Source organism: Aquila chrysaetos, chromosome 19 (genome assembly GCF_900496995.4).
Source record: "Aquila chrysaetos chrysaetos chromosome 19, bAquChr1.4, whole genome shotgun sequence".
Lineage (NCBI taxonomy): Eukaryota > Metazoa > Chordata > Aves > Accipitriformes > Accipitridae > Aquila > Aquila chrysaetos.
This window is the reverse complement of record NC_044022.1, coordinates 26286077-26302993: the sequence shown is the minus strand read 5'-3', so window position 1 is coordinate 26302993 and position 16917 is coordinate 26286077. Positions and strand designations below refer to the sequence as shown.

Genomic DNA, 16917 nt, shown 5'->3' with positions numbered 1-16917 from the left:
TCACTGTAGCACTTGTAGGGGTCTGTTGAGACAGGACTCAGTTGTGCCTCGTGTTATGCCCCCAGCATCAAACACCCTGTATGAAGAACAAGAAGTTTATGCCAATGGTAAAACAGAGTTCAGGAAAACTGCTTTCTCATAGTTTTGTCCTTAGTTAGCCTTAAGAACATCAGTTTCTAAATCTGGGTTTGTTTGGTTTCTGTGCCGTTCAGCAAACACGGAGTGTGACAGCAAGGCTGAAATCGGAGCTGTTCTCGTCTGAAGATCAGCAGTCCCCTCTCGCTCACGTGGCAGCTGGCAAACCTCTCTCCTGGCCTCCCTAGTGTTCCTGCCTCCTCTCCCTGTCTTGTCTGACTCCCCAATTTCCCTGTCTTCCTACGCAAAATGATGAAGAAACAGCTAGGAGGAGAAGCGGGCAGCCATGTCAAGTGAGCTGGCAGCATTTTGAGACAAAAGGGTTTTCTCAGCTCATGCTGTGAGGACATGGGGATCTGAGAAGGTGCTACAGCAGCTCAGGCCTCAGCCCGGATGCTGTGGTCACCTTCCAGGGACCTAGGTTTTGCAGAGCCTCATGAAATGGGAAATTTTTTTACCTTTTTTCTCCATTCCATCAGACTCAGGCTTCCAGTTCTTGAGGTCCTTCCCAGCTCTCCTCTTCCACACTGGTCACCTGCTGTCCTGTCTGATCCATAAGTCCTGGTTCAACTTCTGATGCTTTACAAGTTCACTGATCAGCTTTGCATTTTTCTCCTCGCAGCCCTTCTCCAGGCAGTTCCTGATACAACTTAGGGAAAACTATCCAAGTTCATGGCTGAACTTAACAGCATCCAACACTGTATCGTATTTACTGTAAAGCTACAACTATTTTTTAAATGAGTCTGAGCCATTGTGTAGGTGGCCCAGATTACTGTCCAAATCTTATTTCTGACTGTTGCCCCGGCCTCCCTTCTCCTCCCTCTTTGCCTTTACTGCGTTCATACATGCCATGTTGTTTTATATACTGTTGCTGATTTTTCAGGGCAAAAATTTAATCTCTCTAGGTGTGTGTTTCACACACAGGGCACTGCAACATCGATTCTGGTCAGGGTTTGGGGCAATCGTATGCTAGGGTAAAAACATTTAAATGTGATTCCAATGAGATGCTGGCTGGGAAACTGATATTAAGGCTTGCTGCCTTTCAGAATTGGCCCAGTCTACTGGTAATGAAGCTGGGTTTTTGCAGGGCAGGAGGAAGTATTTAAAAAATTGGAGAGCTAATAAACTTTTCATTAGAATATCGTGATTTTTTTTCCCCCCTCACCTTTATGAATATTCCAAAAGAATAGGAAACTTACATGGAAACCAGTTTTACTCAGAATAATTAATATTTGTATATACATAGATCTACCTTCAGTGTAAATTATAAATAACACTTTTATAACACAGACTTAGGCAGATTCAGAATAACAGGCTTTTATCTGTTCTAAAAATACAGATGGCTAGCAGCGGTCCAAACATCCTTTCTTGGTTGTAATGCTGCTTCTTGATCTGCTCCCATTTCAGTCGCAGCCACTAAAGCTCTTCTTTTTCCTTACTCAGCTTACCCAGAGAACAGAGCTAAGGCTTGGACTGGCTAAATTTGTCCTCCTAACCTGCTGAACAGAAATGCTGACGTTGTCTTTCATTTTCACGATCAGAAAAAAAGAAAAGGTGGCTGTGTTCTTCGCATCCGTTTCGGAGTTGCTGGCTGTGGTCTGTGATTTCATACAAACCTTTTCCTGTCCAGAAAGCAGAAGTAGGTGCAAGGTCACTCCAGGGGTAGGTTGTAGCCTATTAACACAGATCTGTTTTCACTCCTTCATCACTGTGCACAAACAAAACTAGCCATTAAACTTGCTGAGCCACAGGACCAAAACATTCTCCGCCTTGGTTACCAGAATTCTTTGACCTTGAAATAAGCAACACACACCCCCCAAGATGTATAAAATGCTAGTAAATCTGTTTGCTTTACTCCAATCCCTGGCACACAGCAATTAGATAATCCTCGGCTGGTTTAAGTGTCCTGCCGTATCGCTACCATTTCTATAAAAAGAAAAGTGAAGCGTGATCTGTGCGCAAGTCCTCTTTCCTCTTGTATCTTTCTGATTAAATGTGTGTGCTTCATGGCTGAGCATCAGATACTTGGAGTGTGTGACTCCGTTGGCTTAGAAGAAGGAGAAACCCAGGGCAAGCACTGCTTCTGCTCAGGTCGTATCCGAACTGGCAAAGCCTGTTTCAGAGGCAACAAATGGTGTAAACATGACATTTCAGTTGTGTGCTCTTGAAACTATGCAGAAGGTTAAAACTTTTGACTGTTTGAAACAGCCTGTTTGATGTATCAAAGGAGCATCTTAAAAATGGAGCATTGAGGCTAGAATGTCTTGCTAAATGTTATATGTGTGAGGAATTTGCATATTTCAAAGAAAAATAGCTTTATACAGAGGTAAGTATTCAAGTGTAGCTCTTTCCTGTAGCCATATCCCAAAACTGCTAGTGAAGCTAAACCTGCAAGTGTAATTTCATAAGGCTTCTGATCATCTGTGTGAGCTGGGAGTGTTAAATGTGGTTTTAAACTCCTCTCATTTTGGTTCACACCTGTGCCTGTAGAATAGCAGCAAGAAATGCTGCTAAACCTTTCCCACAGCTGGAAGTTCATTTTTAGGAAGGTCCTTCGGATAGATACATGCCTCTTCACACCTCTGCATTGCTGCAAATGGACACAGCGGTATGAAAATTGGAGGAGGAGTATTTTAGCCACTTCTATCTGAAACAGTATGCAAGCGGTATGTTTTCCAAACACACCTTGTTTACTGACAGTCTGGAGCATGTGAACTGCTATCTGTTGCCTCCGTGTCATCTGATAGTAGCAGACACCTGCTCTTCTGTGGTATTTTCGCTTTTAGAGTACAGTGCTCTTTCAGGGTATGTTATTGCACTGATGGCAAAATGTGAGTGAGGGGCAGCGTTTTCTGCAGCAGCCTCTTTGGCCGACCAGAGTTGATCAGGAACAGTTTGGTTTGTGACATGCCCCTGGCTTCACCTGAGGCAGGAGAAGTACTGTGGCACCTCTGGATTGTTAACTCTAAGAACAAAAGAGAAAATCTCATTTAATTTCTCCTTTAGAATCAATTTTACAAATTCTTACAACCAGGGTAAGATTATTTTACAGCTGGTTTGGGTCACTGGGTTTGTGCAAGCAAAAAAAAAAAAAGTCGTTTCATTTCTGCACAAATACTCAGCTGTGCTGTCTCTGGGATGGTAGGTGGGTCTGGGATCCTTAAGGTAATTTGGTTCTATTTTCCTTTATCTTATCCCACATGATATGTTACCTTCTCTTCTGAGTTGCAGGACATGCAGCTGCTCTCACTGAAATTCGTTAGAAATGTCCTGTTGTGTCAGTGAAAGCCATCTGTGTTTATTTCTTACATTCAAAATGTGAGTTGCTGTCTCTCAGTTCCCAGCTGTGCATGAAGACGTGTATAGCACAAGTATGCGTGAGAGGGGAATTGTGAGAGGTAGGAAGTGCAGTTTCGTGACCCTTTGAAATAGGGTTAATTGGACGGTTTGGAGAATTTGATAGGGAGCCATTGCTACAGTGTAAACCTGCTTCAGTTTTAATATTGCAGTTAGTTTCTGCAAGCTTTTCACATGCACATAGTTGTTCAGACAATCTTTTTTAGGTATGTTAGTGGTATAGCCTCCTCCAGGGTAGAACAGGACAAACAACATCGCAACTGGAAGGAAAGGAGAGTTTCTGAAGTACAGTGCCAGTGCAGAGAAGCAGCACAGGGTTGTCTAGCTGCAATTTGGCCAGTGTATTGGATTTAAGAGCCAGAATTTCCTTGGGGTTTTTGTTTTTGTTACAGTTACAGACGTTCCTGGGCTGAGGGATAGGGCAATCCATACCGGTTCTTTGCAAATATATAAAACTGGTGTTCAGAAGTGAATGCTGCTTGATGCACTAAAACCAGAAGCCTTTTACCAGTCCTCTGAGCTTTTACTTTGAACATTTTTTCTCTATGAACTGCTCACGAATGCTGTACAAAGATCAGGGGCCAGCACAGAGCCAGCGTGAGCTAGTTACTGTCCGTCTCCAGCCAATACTCATGTTTCAGCTGTTTCATAGACAGTTGGCACAGAAAACAGCATGGGAAGAATAAGCTACTGACCGGGTCTTCTCTGGACAACCTTGAGCAGAATACGCTGTCAAAGGGAGTTGGTTTGTCCAACAAGCATCTCTGGTGGTTTTTAAGCTCCTAATGTTGCCAGGTCTGCATTTAATCTCTCTTGGCGTCTTACATTTTGGTTTAGGAAAAATCATCCTAGAGCAGCATTAAGGAGAAAGAAAAACAAAGCAAGGATTCTCATAAATATAGATGTATATTTTTCAGTATGATAATTGTGGGCACTGTTTTAAATTACTACAAGCCATAGCATTTTCCTGGATACAGTTTGCAGTTTTTTGCAGCACTATTCACATAATTTACACAATTAGCCCAATGAAACTAGGAGATGGTATTTAGGGTATAGGAATTTACGGTTAGCTTGTTGGAAGCCTTTTCTGCACTGTTGGATGTGAAACCACGAGAGCTGTTCCCACCCTTGTCATCCTTTTTATTAACCAGCCAGTCAATGACCAAAACCATCATCTTTGTGAGCATTGATCCGTCTGTCTCCCAAATCTGGCTGCGCAGGAGCAGGCTGGGTCAGCCTATCTGAAAATGGTCCTTTAGGAAATCTTGGTCTGTGGTTACAGCCTCTCGTGGTCTTGTCTGTTTGCAGAAATTGTAGCTGATGTTAAATTAGCTTACAGTTAGCCTCTTGTGCTTTGCCCTGGCTCTAGCAAACACAGGATGTATAGATCAGGGTGTGTTTTTTTATCTGCAGACTGTTTTCCCATAAGGGTCTTCACCAGCAATGCCGTCGCAGGGCTAATACTCAATGTGCTTGTCATCTGAGCCTGTAAAGTGCACATAACCAAACACAAGAAATCTCCAAACCCGCTTATTCCTAAAAAAGCCATTTCCCCCCCACAAACAGTGCACGTCAAAGCGGGGAGTGCACATGAACAGGATCCTGGTGCCGTTTCTCATGGGAGGGAGCTGATCACCTCAGGAAACCTTTCCACCGCGACTGTGCCCAGCGAGGCTGAGCCCGGCTGGGATGGAGAAGCAGCCCAGCGATGTAGGGGAAAGGCCGGACCGGCGTATCGGCTTTCCAAATCAACCCTGCTTGCCAGGAGACTGTCCTGGCCCTGCAGCTAATGAGCAGCGTGTCCTAAATGAGCACCACTTGCTTCAGCCTCTAAAGGCAGCTGAGGCCGGATTTCTCCTTTCTTGGTGTTTCACAGGCACGACCTGGCTCTAAACTAGTTGGGGAGAAATGCGAATTTCTTTGAATGCTGAAATTATCCGCTTTTAGTGCTACCGTAACATCTTGGAGAAAGCCTGACTGCTGGGAGGATGCATGCAAACCAAGGATGATGTTAAAATGCTTAAAATGGTGGTTTTCATCTCATGAGCTGCTGCTGCTTAGGGGCCCCTGCAGGCAACTGAGGCCGGCCCATCTAGTTTGTCAGCAGGCTTGGATTTGTTGTGTAGGAGCCTTTCCTCTCCATTGCAAGGTGGTTCTGCAAATTAAAAATAAAATAATAATCGAAAACCAAAATTCAGAGAATCAGAGCCCAGTGAACACACTGGTGTAATTCCTTTTGGCTTTATACAAGATGACTTTGGCTGAGGATAGAGATTCACAAATTCAGAGTTCACTTGCCAGAGCCAAACTGTGTGGCTTGGACCTTTCTAATTTTGGTCTTCAGCTTTTGCTTTCTGCAGCACTGAGAAAGAATAGCATTGCAGCATCTAATATTGTGTTGGGCAGGGAAATATTTCACCATCGTGGATTTTTTTCCAAACAGTTGGAGCAAACAGGTCTTTTTCCAAACAGTTGTCTCTCAGTGTGCGGAACAAGAGAAAAAAAAACCTCTGAGGAGAACCGGTGAGCAACAGAAAACACATCATGAGGGTTTTTTCCTGTGTGTCCAACTCCTCGCACGCTGCACGACCCCACGGTTTGCCACAATCAGAAAACAGGCACGGGGCAGAACTGGCAGGGCTCTAACGTCTTGTTCTTTCTCTCCGCAGAGCAGGAGCGGAGCAGTGCCAGAGGGGATCCCGTACCGAAGGCCGAATCGTCCCAGGCCCGCGGCCGATCTCTCGGAAGAGGAAACCAAAAGAATCGCCAGGATCTTCTCTGCTCAGCTGTCCAAGAAGGAATAGCGTTGGCGAGAGGCCGTCCGCAGCGGCTGCTTCCCAAGACACGGCCTGACGCATCAGCAATGCCGGGGCCTCCAGAGAAGAGGAGATGGAAGCCATAGGTTTCAGGATCTGATTTTTAATTTGCCTAATTGGTATCCCGTTAGAGAGACTTAAAGCCTGGTGGTCAACCAAGGGGAGCTGAGAGACTTTGTGTCTTGCAAGGGCAAGTCCCCAATGAGTCTCACCACTTCGGGTAACTGATGAGCTGTTATCTGGTCTCCAGATAATCCATTTTGGGGATTTATTCATTTGAAATTCATTAACCTTTTTTTTTTTTTTTTTGAGTAAACACAAAGCATCCCATTTTGAGACAGCTTCTTTTTCTTCAACCAAAGGATGGAGAACGTGAGAAATTTGCCATCCCATCGGCAAGCAGAGAACTGTTGCCTCCCTGCCGGCATGTGCTGTGGATGGGGAGGGAAGATGAGCTCCCTCCGCCAGTGGCCTTCCAAAAATAGTTGGTGGGAAGTGTAATTTGCTGATTCTAGAGGAGTGTATGTGCTCAAGGTGCTTGTGTAAATACAGGCCAAGGATACTGTAAAATACTGATGTGTGTACAAAAGGGGTTTACTAGAAATATGGAATTTTTATATTCTAAATTATTTTTGTACATTTTTACGTCAGGTACCTTTTGGATAACAGACTTTGATGCGAACCGAGCTAAGTTATTTTTGTACTGCTCTCCAGTGTTTGTGTTTCAATAAAATTCCTTTGGTTTCTTGTCGGCTGGTGCAAATTGTCCTGCTGCCAGGTCACGAGCTTGTCATTAACAGGTGGGCGGGACTCCTTCCCCCAAGAACCTCCAGTAACGAGCGGGAGAGGACATCGTGGAAATGCTTCCTGGAAGATGGTGTGGCCGGGGGCAGACGTAAAGGTCACTGCTTTGCAAAGTAATGGAATACCGCTGTATAGTGCAGCCCACGTGGAACGAGTTGGATTTCGGAGGCGAGCGAATGCTCCAAATTAGAGCTGCTTTTCAAATCACGCTTTGAATTCAGGATTTAAGGAACCAAATTGTCAGTATCCCTTTTTCCTCCCTCCTCTGCAGTTTTGTTTTTCACAGAGGAAATCCTAAACGCATTAACACACAACTTGCCCGTGCTGGGTTAGACCCCAGTGGTAAAATCCCTTCTGCCCTCCCCGCACGCTGCCTGCAGAGCTCTGAGCCTCCTGCAAGCTGCCCCTTCGCAGCCTCAGCAGCCCCCATCCTCTCTCCTGCAAATGCATCCCCTTGCCGGGCGAGGGTCGGGATGTGAACATGCATCCCGAGTGTCCCCAAAAACCCAGGTGGGATGCTGGCTGGGTCGGGAACACCGTCACAGGGGAGGAGACGATGTTGACTCGCGTTATATTTTGGGTGTGAGATAAACAACTTCTTTCTCTTGCGTTTAGGTCAGTGGTGGAGCACGGTCCAGACAGCCAGGAAAACATGACGGCCGCCAGCCGGAGAGGGGTGCCAGCGCCAGATGTGCTTCTCCCTGGAGCCCGATCGAGGGAGCAAAGGTGACTTCAGGGTATCAAACCAGCTCGAAATCCCTCCTGCGTGCTCGTGCGCAAGGCGAGCTCGCACGCAAGAGTGGAAGTTTTCTGCACGTCAACGGGGACGTGCGATCTCTTGCGAACGTGTCCCTTTGGGCTTTGTGCGTGTAGTGCTAAATAGCACGAAGGGTTAAACGCACTGAGTTTTAAGAAAAAGGAGGAAAAGGGGAATTCCTTGAGCTGTCACCCCACCTTTGGCCTCCAGCCTTGTCCTGATCCCTGTCCCTCCTGGCAGCGCCTTCCCCTTGACCACAGACCCAGCACACGGCCACACGTGAGAGGGCATCATGGTTTTCATCATGCAGAGCACAAACACGGGAGGGATTTACCTCCGAGCCGCTTGCGTGGCCCCTGCCCTCCGGCTGCTCCACGTGAGCTCGGGGGACACGTTGCACCATGCAGAGGAAATCCCGCCGGCAAGCTCGGCAGCTGCCCGGGATGAATTCCGGCTGCGTGGTCCGTGCCAGGGACAAAGGGGTCTGACCTGCCCCGCGGTGGGGGGGGGGACAGCGTTCGGTACTGCTCTGCCTCTGAACCGCTTGCTTTTAAAGCCTTGGGCAAGTGTTTTCTGCATCTTGTCCTTCCCAGAGTGCATTTAGGTTAAAAAAACCCAAATGACTCCCCCATTCCTGAGATCCCAGCTGCCACCAAATGGGCAGGACTGCATTGTTGGGTGCTGCTGCCCCGCAGCTTTACTCTGATGGGTGCTGGTGGTCTGGGCAGGACACCCCCCCCCCCCCCCCCCCATGCCCAAGTCTTGTGGTGGAGCAGAGGGCTGAAACACAGCCACCCTGTCATGGGTGCTGGGTGGCCCCGCTCTCATCGGCTCAAATGCCACTGGGGGAACTGGGTTTCACTGTCACCTGATCCCGGCGGCCGCTGGAATCTCCTCCGGGTGCTATATAAAGGGGGGGCCAAGGAGCTGGCTCTCAGGGCAATGGCTGCGCAGAGAGGGGTGTAAGGCAGGAGCCAGGACGCGGTGCCGAGGTCCCTACGGTGAGGCCACGGGGGACCTGGCCCTGGGCAGGTCACCCTGGGGGAGACGCTCTCACCGAGCACCCCCCATTTTGGCTGGGGGGCGGATAGGGCAGGGTGGGCAGTGGTGAATCCCATGCCAGCCCCCGGCTGAGCGAGGAAGCACCGTGCCTGAGTTTCCCCAGGGATGCAGGCACGGAAATGGGGCAGGATTTGGCTTTTGGGGTTGTCCGAAGCCAGCGAGAGCCACCACGGCACATTGTCACCTCCGTCCCCAAACCGGACACCTGCTTGAAGCCGACGCAGCATCCTGGCTCCGCACAAACCCCCTCCCCTTTCCTTCCAGCCCCTCTGCCACAATGGTGGGTCTGAAGCCACCCGAGGTGCCCCCGACAGCCGCCATGAAGTTCGTCAGCGCCGGGATGGCCGGCTGCATCGCCGACCTCTGCACCTTCCCCCTGGACACTGCCAAAGTGCGGCTGCAGGTACGATCCACCAACCCCCCCCATCCCCAAATCCCACAGGCGGAGGGAGCACCCCACAACGGCCAGCCCCCCCCCCACCACGCCAGCTCCACCCCACGGCTGATGGCGTTTTTTGGGGAGGTGTGGGCAGAGGGCAGGGTGACGCGGTCGGCATCCCGCAGATCCAAGGTGAGGTGCGGATCCCCCGGAGCACCAGCACCGTGGAGTACCGGGGCGTTTTGGGGACGCTGAGCACCATGGTGAGGACGGAGGGACCCCGCAGCCTCTACAGCGGGCTGGCGGCCGGGCTGCAGCGGCAGATGAGCTTCGCCTCCATCCGCATCGGGCTGTACGACTCGGTGAAGCAGCTCTACACCCCCAAGGGTGCCGAAAGTGAGTGTCCAGGCGGTCGGGACCCCGTCCCTGCGCACCCCCCCTCTCCCGATGCATGACCCTCTCCCAGAGCACCCCAATGGGAAGCAGCCCACCCCGGGGGGGGGGGGGTGTGGTGTGAACAACCCACCCTGGGTGCACAGCCCCCACCGAAACGCACCCCCTGCCAAGCAACTCCCCTCGCCCCGGGTGTCCCCACGCAGCCGGGTGGTCCCCGTACAGCCGGGGGGTCCCCACGCAGCCGGGGGGTCCCCGCAGGGCCGGGGGTCCCAGCGCCTGCCCTCTCCAGGCACAGGGCTGGCAGCGCGGGTGCTGGCGGGCTGCACCACGGGGGCGGTGGCGGTGACGTGCGCCCAGCCCACCGACGTGGTCAAGGTACGGTTCCAGGCCAACGGGGCGCAGCCGGACGGCGTCCGCCGGTACAGCGGCACCGTGGATGCCTACCGCACCATCGCCAGGGAGGAGGGCGTCCGCGGGCTCTGGAGAGGTAGGGGAGGATGGGGACAGGGATGGGAATGGGGATGAGGATGGGGACAGGGATGGGATGGGGATGAAATGGGAATGGGGATGGGGACAGCAAGGCTGGGGCACCCATCCGGGATGCTCCAGGAGGGGATGTGACCGCCCTCCCCAATGCCACCACCTTCCTGCGCAGGGACGCTGCCCAACATCGCCCGCAACGCCATCATCAACTGCGGGGAGCTCGTCACCTACGACCTCATTAAGGACGCGCTGCTGCGGGCGCACCTGATGACAGGTGAGTATGGTGCCGGGCTGGGGGGGGGGGGAACGCAGCCGGGCGCCGTCCCCGCAACCCTCAACCCCTGCCTCTGCCCCGCAGACAACGTCCCCTGCCACTTCGTGGCCGCCTTCGGGGCCGGCTTCTGCGCCACAGTGGTGGCGTCACCGGTGGACGTGGTGAAGACGCGGTACATGAACGCCGGTCCCGGGCAGTACCGGAACGTGCTCAGCTGCTTCCTGGCCCTACTGATGCAGGACGGCCTCGCCGGCTTCTACAAGGGGTGAGTTTGGGGACGCGCCCCCCACTGAGCACCGCCAAACTCAGTGCAACGATGCGCACGGACACCGGCGTGGGCCGGCTTCGCTTCACGCCGCGGCATCATCCGAACGTCCTAACCCACGTGCCGCCACCGGAGCGCCAGGCAGGGCGTTGGGGACCGCAGGGGTGTCCCCGCGACGTCCCCTCCAGCGCTGCTTTTCCTGCCGCAGGTTCGTCCCCTCCTTCCTGCGGCTCGGCTCCTGGAACGTGGTGATGTTCGTCTCCTACGAGCAGCTGCAGCGTGTCGCGGTGCTGGCCCGGCCGGCCCAATCCTGACCCCCATCCCACCCCAGCCCCTCTCGCCAGCGTTGGCGAGACACAGGAGTAAATTATATTAATTGCTGAAGCGGCAAGGGAGCAGCGACGCTGAACACCCCCAGCCCGACGGGGATCCCCCCGAGAGGGACCGGCGAGACGAAAGGACAAATGACGATGTTTGTGGAGAAATGTGGAAAAACGGAGGTTTCCAGAGCGGAGTTGAGGGAGGAAGAAAAAAAGTTTATAGGTTTTCCAGGCGGGAAGAGCATCGCTTCCCAGTGGCGGCAGTGGGAACAAGGCGAGCAGCGTGAGCAGGTGGAACCGATTCGAAGGCCGGGGGATGCGGCGATTCCTGTTGTTCCTTAGTGACGCTTCCAATAAACCGCCCCTATGGGGTCTGATCACAGCAGGGCTCGGGCCTCCCTCGCCTTTTTTTGGGGGGGGTTAGGGTCATTCTCCCAGCCCTGGTGTGCTGCTGGAAAAAGCAAACCAGCCTTTATCTGAAAACTTCCCTGAGTGTCACGTGCCATTGGAGGATCAGCTTTAGCAGAGATAATTTTTGTGATTAAGAAAAAAAAAAAAAAGTATCGAAGCTGGGTGTGTGGGTGCAAAGAGCTACTGCCCCCCCCGCGTCGGATGCACCCCCCTCAGCCCCAAGGAGGGCTCATGCCCTCGCGATGGGATGTGCAGCCTTGATGCCCTGGTGATGGCTGCGCCCAGTCCGGGGACCCCCACCATGGGGGACCCCCCACCTCTGTCCAACCCACCGCCAGGTCTCAAACCCACGCTGGAAGAGCCGGGGTGCAGCGGGGCCCCTCCCGCTCTGTCCCCATTACCAGCCCCGCAGCAGCTGGTGAGTCCCCGGGCTGTGCTGGGGACCCCCATCACCGGGGAGACCCCCCCCCATCCCTCCCAGGCTGTGCTGGGGACCCTCCCTGGTGATTCCCATGTCCTTACTGGGAGACCCCCCCGCACAGGGTTTGTTGGGGACTCCTGTGTCCTCTCTTGGGGAACCCCAATCCCCTGGCTGCCCCAGGGAGCCCCCTGCCCCTTCCCCAGGGTTGTGTCCCCCCCCCAAGTCCTTGTCCCCGCTGCCCCTGCTCCATCAGCCCTGAGTGGGGTGCAGGCAGGGGGTCCCCCCCTTCCCCAAGGGGGAAGCTGTGTTTTAGCTTGTGTTGTGCTGTGTTTTGGGGTGATCCTGCATTTTAGGGTCCCTGGTACCTGGAGCAACCTCTACCCAGCCACAGTGCTGGCTGCAGAGCTTTATTGGTGGGAGGAGAGGGGGAAGGTCGTCGTTCCCTAGGACAGGAGGGCACTTTTCAAGAGCATTTTCTTGTCAGGAGTGAGCTTCTTGGGAAAGGTGATGTTGAAATAGATGAGGAGGTCACCCCTGCGCCGGGGGTCCTGGAGCAGCGGCATCCCCTCCCCTGGCACCACTTTACAGTACTTGGGGCTGCAAAGCAAAGGAAGGGGCTGAGAGGAGCCGTGGGATGATCCTGAACACGGGGGCCACGGCCCCGAGCCCCGATGTGTCCACGTGCAGAGCCCCACACACGCTTCTGAGAGGGTTTCTTAGGGCAAGTTTGCTCCTCCAGCTTCAACCGGTGGCCTGCCCTCCTCTTCCAGCCTTGTGTCCCCACGTTCCTTGCCCTGCAGGCTGTACCATCCAGCCCTCGTCTCACTCGTGTCTTCCACCCACCCACGCCAAGCCCTCTCCCTGCCTCTGCTGCCACCAACACGGCCCCCAACCACATGAGTAGCCCACAATGGGCATCCTCCTCCTCCTCCTCCAGGCTGGGACCCCCCCCGAGCCCTGAACCTGCTGGAAAAGCTTTTGAAGCACCCCAGTAATTCAGGCAATGCGACATGCTTGGGAAGTGCCGAGCGCTTGCCAAGAGAACAGGCCAATTCCGAGGTTCCTCCCAAGCGTCCGTTTACCTCCCTGGCCACCAAGCTCTGCAGAAAGGCCCCAGCCGACCGCCTGAGCCCATCAGCCGTTTGCCCCGCGGCACTTACTGCACGATGTCGTTGATGGGGATGTTCAGCAGCCTCCCGTCCAGCGTCCTCACATCCACCGTGCAGCCTATCAGCGCCTGCAAGGTACGGAGCGGGACCCGGAGCTGTATTTGCAGCCCCAGAGGGGAAACATAAGCTGGGGCTGGCTCCGTCGCCTCGCTTGGCTCTTTACCTTTCCCAGGGGGATGGTGGTGACGCAAGCGAGGTTGTCGTTGGCTCTTTTAAACCTCGGGTGAAGTTTCTCTTGGACAACGAAGGTGATGTCAGCTGGAATGATGTTTGGGCCCTGAAATGAAAGGAAAAAAATAAAGATACCTGGAAATGGTTTGGTGTAAAACAAATGATTTTATACAGGGAAAGGTGACATGAATGCTTGTCCCTTTGTTGCTGCTTTCAGAGAAGGGAAAGGTATTTTCTTCCTTTAAGAAAAAAATGAGTCTTTTATCAAAGACTCCTTCTCAGCTAAGGGAAATCAGACTGGGTTTCGCAAAGGTGATGCCAGGCAGAAAACCACCCCTTTCAATTATTTTTTTATCTATCCTAAGGAAAATCCAGGCAGGAAGGGCTCCTTAGAGTGTTTCTGAGAACAGTAACAGTGAATCGCTCCGTTAGCCGTGCTGCCAACTGCCCACAGCAATGGGAAACCTGCAAAGAGTGCGCAGTTGATCTCAAGGAAACCTGGCCCAGAATGTCACGTCACGGTCACTACCTGGTCTCCTTCCTTCTCAAAGGTGATCCTGGTGCCCTGCTTCCAGCCCGGCTGCACGTCAATTGTTAGGATCTTATCTCTGATGGTGCTTGTTTGACCATCTTCGTTCATCACCTGGGGAGTGCACAAGGGGGTTAGAAGAGCTGGGTCATAGAATCACAGAACAGTTTGGGTTGGAAGGGACCTTTCACGGTCATCTCGTCCAACCCCCTGCCATGGGCAGGGACATCTTCAACCAGATCAGGTTGCTCAGAGCCCCGTCCAACCTGACCTTGAACGTGTCCAGGGATGGGGCATCAACCACCGCTCTGGGCAACCTGGGCCAGGGTTTCACTACCCTCAGCTTAACAAATTTCTTCCTTATTTCTAGGCTGAATCTCCTTTCTTTTAGTTTAAAACCATCACCCCTTGTCCTATCACTATAGGCCCTGCTAAAAAGTCTCTCTCTGTCTTTCTTATAAGCCCCCTTTAAGTACTGAAAGGCTGCTATAAGGTCTCCCCAGAGCCTTCTCCAGGCTGAACAACCCCAACTCTCTCAGCCTGTCCTCATAGCAGAGGTGTTCCAGCCCTCTGATCATTTTCGTGTCCCCCCTCTGGACCCGCTCCAACAGGTCCCTGTCTCTCCTGTGCTGAGGACCCCAGAGCTGGACGCAGAACTGCAGGTGGGGTCTCACCAGAGCGGAGCAGAGGGGCAGAATCCCCTCCCTCGACCTGCTGGCCACGCTGATGGTGATGCAGCCCAGGACACGGTTGGCTTTCTGGGCTACAAACACACATTGCCGGATCATGTCCAGCTTTTCATCCACCGGTACTGCCAAGTCCTTCTCTGCAGGGCCCAAGGGACAAAACAGAGTGGTGATCTGTGACACTGAGGTGCCCAAAGAGAGGACGTTATAACGGCTCTGCTCATCCAGCTGCGTGCGAGCCGGCAGAGAGGAGAGCAAGGACAGCTCGCACTCCACAGCAAAGTGGCTGCGGGAACAAATGGGGACAGATCGATTAGGAGGAACTCAGGGCTGAAACCAGGAGACCGGGACAGTGAGAGGGGGGGATGCAGGTCACTGAGAGCACAAAGGACACACAGCCCCATGTGAGAATGAAATCAGGGGAGCGCAGGAAACCCTGTGCTCCTTCTCCACCCCACTCTGAAATCAGCCCTTCCTTCCCAGCAGCTTTTGCATCACCTCTCGTGCTGAATTCCTTTTGCCAAGGCAGGAGAGGAGGGTACCGGTTTGGATCCTGCTGGCATTTCTGCTGGGTTTGGCTCCGACCCCTCCCCGCGGCACAGACACAGTGCCGTGGCCTGCTGAGCCCCCTGAGCGGGACCAGCCCTAAAGCCTCAGGTTCTGCTGCTGAAACATCCTACACAAAGACGAGGAGAGCCCAGCCCCAAATTCCTCACCCTGCCGAGCATTCCCCCCTCCTTCACCCCCACTGCCCCTACCCGGCGGGAGATCTTAATCTTCTTGGTGCAGCCGTAGAACAGGTCTTCAAGGGAGAGGCAGAGATCCCGCACGATCGGGGGATCTTGTTTCATTGCTCCTCGTCCTCGCAGCCCTCCGAAGGGCAGGATCAACTCCGAGCCATCCTCAGCAAAGAACTCTACGTGAGCAAGCAGAGAGGGGGTCACCTCACTCGGATCAGAGGGTCAGGGGTGTCCCCCGGAGCCTCCTCATCGTGGAAGCTGAGCACCCCAAATACACCACCCATAAACCTCCCATCTGCTTCTACCTGGGACCACCTTCCTCCTTTAGCTGAAGTGTTTTTCTCCGGGAGTGTTTTTATCTTGCTCACATGTTTACGGCAGTCTCGCCAACCTGACCCCTCTTTTTGATGGAAATCCTCCAAGAAAAGGGTCACAACAGTAGCTGGGGAGAGCTGACAGCCTGAACACGCACCCCTCGGGCCTCTTGCCCACCCAGGACTGGGGGAAGTCAGGATCTAACCTCCAAGCACCGGAGACCAGCAACCCCAGAGGAACCTGAGAGTAGCTGGGCAGGGAAACATCCCCGTAAAGCTTAAAGCTCAGAGCTGGCAGTGGCCACAGCACCACGACAGCCAAAGGCTGGCCTGGGCCACCCCCCAGAGCCCCCCTACCCACCTGCAAAGGGGTTGTCTCCACCAAAGAACTCCCTGAAGACTTTGTCAGGGTTATTGTGAAACACGTAGCCGGCGGTCCAGGGGTTCTCGCCGCCGAACTCCAAGGGGATGCCGCCTTTCAGCCCCTCTTCTCCAAACTTGTCGTAGATGCCTTTCTTCATGGCTTAGGGAACAAGGAGGAGTTAGGAATGGCCATGCTCCCCCCATGCTGGGTGCGGGGGGAGAGCCCCAGTCTGAGATCCAGGTTTTGCTTGGATGGAGGCTGGAGAGGGGGGTTCCCCGCCACCTTGTGAACAGCAGCAGGTGGGATGGAAGCAGGAGCATATGCCAGCTCTCATCCTGGCTGTGGGTTGCAAAGCTGACACCACCTCCCTGGGTGTGCCAGTGACCGGGGGTTCAGACCTCAGCACGCCTCTGGCCACACCAGAGACGCTTCACCCCCCGTCCGACCCCCCCTGCCCCTTAACTGCGTGGAAGAGAACCGTCTCCCCACTTACGGTCGCTGAGCACATCATAGGCCTCCGCCAGCCGCCTGAACCTCTCCGGCGCCCAGGGTTCCTTGCATTTTAGAGGATGGTTCTTCAAGGCCAGTTTCCGATAGCTATGAAGGGGAAAGGAGGGGAGAGCCCAGCCTATCGTAGCCAGCCCCGGCGCCCCAGAACACCCCCCCGCCCCCCGCCCCAGCCTAGGCTGTTCCCTCACAGCTTCTCCCAGGTCCTTTCCCCTCCTCAGGCCCCTGCTGTGGGGGGCAGGGGGAGGCGAAGGGCAGCCCCCCGCAGGGTCCCGGCCCCCCAGGTCTCTCCCCGACCCCGGGGCTCCCCCCCCAACAGGACCAAGGCCCCTCACGCCTTCTTGATGTCGGCGTCCGTGGCACCGCGGCCCAGCTCCAGCACGGCGTAGTAGTCCTGCCCCATGGCGGCCCGCGCCCCCGTTGCTATGGTCACCGCGTCCGGGGGGCGACGGGAACTTCCGGTCCCGTGCCGCGCGGGGCACCATGGGAGTTGTAGTTCTCCCCGCGTACTTCCGGGCCCCACCCGCCCCCAGGCCTCTTCTCCTTTTTTTTTCCCC

At 53.9% G+C, this 16917-nt stretch overlaps 3 protein-coding genes across 11 annotated transcripts in view; 2 read left to right on the top strand and 1 right to left on the bottom strand.

Moving 5' to 3' along the window:
• The window catches only part of C2CD3 (C2 domain containing 3 centriole elongation regulator), a 58372-nt gene extending 51320 nt beyond the window's left edge, over window positions 1-7052 (top strand). For all 5 annotated transcript variants that reach the window (XM_030042497.2, XM_030042499.2, XM_030042498.2 and 2 more), the window contains one exon: window positions 6162-7052. In XM_030042497.2, coding sequence (XP_029898357.1) covers window positions 6162-6296 — 135 coding nt within the window. In that variant the 3' untranslated portion in view covers window positions 6297-7052. The remainder of the gene's footprint in view (window positions 1-6161) is intronic.
• LOC115353292 (mitochondrial uncoupling protein 3-like) lies at window positions 6951-11433 on the top strand. 4 transcript variants are annotated; one of them, XM_030042502.2, is made up of 8 exons: window positions 6951-7280; window positions 7728-7838; window positions 9196-9334; window positions 9496-9706; window positions 9996-10193; window positions 10362-10463; window positions 10548-10728; window positions 10937-11433. In XM_030042502.2, the coding sequence occupies exons 1-8, from the start codon at window positions 7183-7185 to the stop codon at window positions 11040-11042; spliced, it is 1146 nt and encodes a 381-aa protein (XP_029898362.1). In that variant the 5' UTR covers window positions 6951-7182; the 3' UTR covers window positions 11043-11433. The 4 variants fall into 4 exon arrangements, with proteins under 4 accessions (XP_029898362.1, XP_029898363.1, XP_040974419.1 ...); XM_030042503.2 differs by having other exon boundaries at window positions 7098-7209; XM_041118485.1 differs by lacking the exons at window positions 6951-7280; window positions 7728-7838 and adding an exon at window positions 7871-7893.
• Window positions 11434-12271: 838 nt separating this feature from the next.
• On the bottom strand, window positions 12272-16906 carry DNAJB13 (DnaJ heat shock protein family (Hsp40) member B13). 2 transcript variants are annotated; one of them, XM_030042506.2, is made up of 8 exons: window positions 16696-16906; window positions 16347-16450; window positions 15851-16012; window positions 15194-15351; window positions 13750-13863; window positions 13213-13326; window positions 13041-13117; window positions 12272-12477 (listed from the first exon to the last, which is right to left on the bottom strand). In XM_030042506.2, exons 1-8 carry the CDS (start codon window positions 16761-16763, stop codon window positions 12324-12326), a joined length of 951 nt encoding a protein of 316 aa, XP_029898366.1. In that variant the 5' UTR covers window positions 16764-16906; the 3' UTR covers window positions 12272-12323. The 2 variants fall into 2 exon arrangements, 1 of the variants encoding a protein (XP_029898366.1); XR_003927525.2 differs by having other exon boundaries at window positions 12378-12477; window positions 12963-13117; window positions 16696-16878.
• Between the last annotated feature and the right edge of the window lie 11 nt (window positions 16907-16917).

Coding starts and splice junctions, on each gene's coding strand:
- LOC115353292 (XM_030042502.2), top strand. CDS start 7,183: ATGGTGTGGCCGGGGGCAGACGTAAAGGTCACTGCTTTGCAAAGTAAT. Junction 9,707..9,995: donor CACCCCCAAGGGTGCCGAAA/GTGAGTGTCCAG, acceptor TGCCCTCTCCAG/GCACAGGGCTGGCAGCGCGG. Junction 10,464..10,547: donor GCGGGCGCACCTGATGACAG/GTGAGTATGGTG, acceptor TCTGCCCCGCAG/ACAACGTCCCCTGCCACTTC.
- DNAJB13 (XM_030042506.2), bottom strand. CDS start 16,763: ATGGGGCAGGACTACTACGCCGTGCTGGAGCTGGGCCGCGGTGCCACG. Junction 13,864..15,193: donor AGATTAAGATCTCCCGCCGG/GTAGGGGCAGTG, acceptor TGCACTCCCCAG/GTGATGAACGAAGATGGTCA. Junction 13,118..13,212: donor CCACCATCCCCCTGGGAAAG/GTAAAGAGCCAA, acceptor CGTACCTTGCAG/GCGCTGATAGGCTGCACGGT.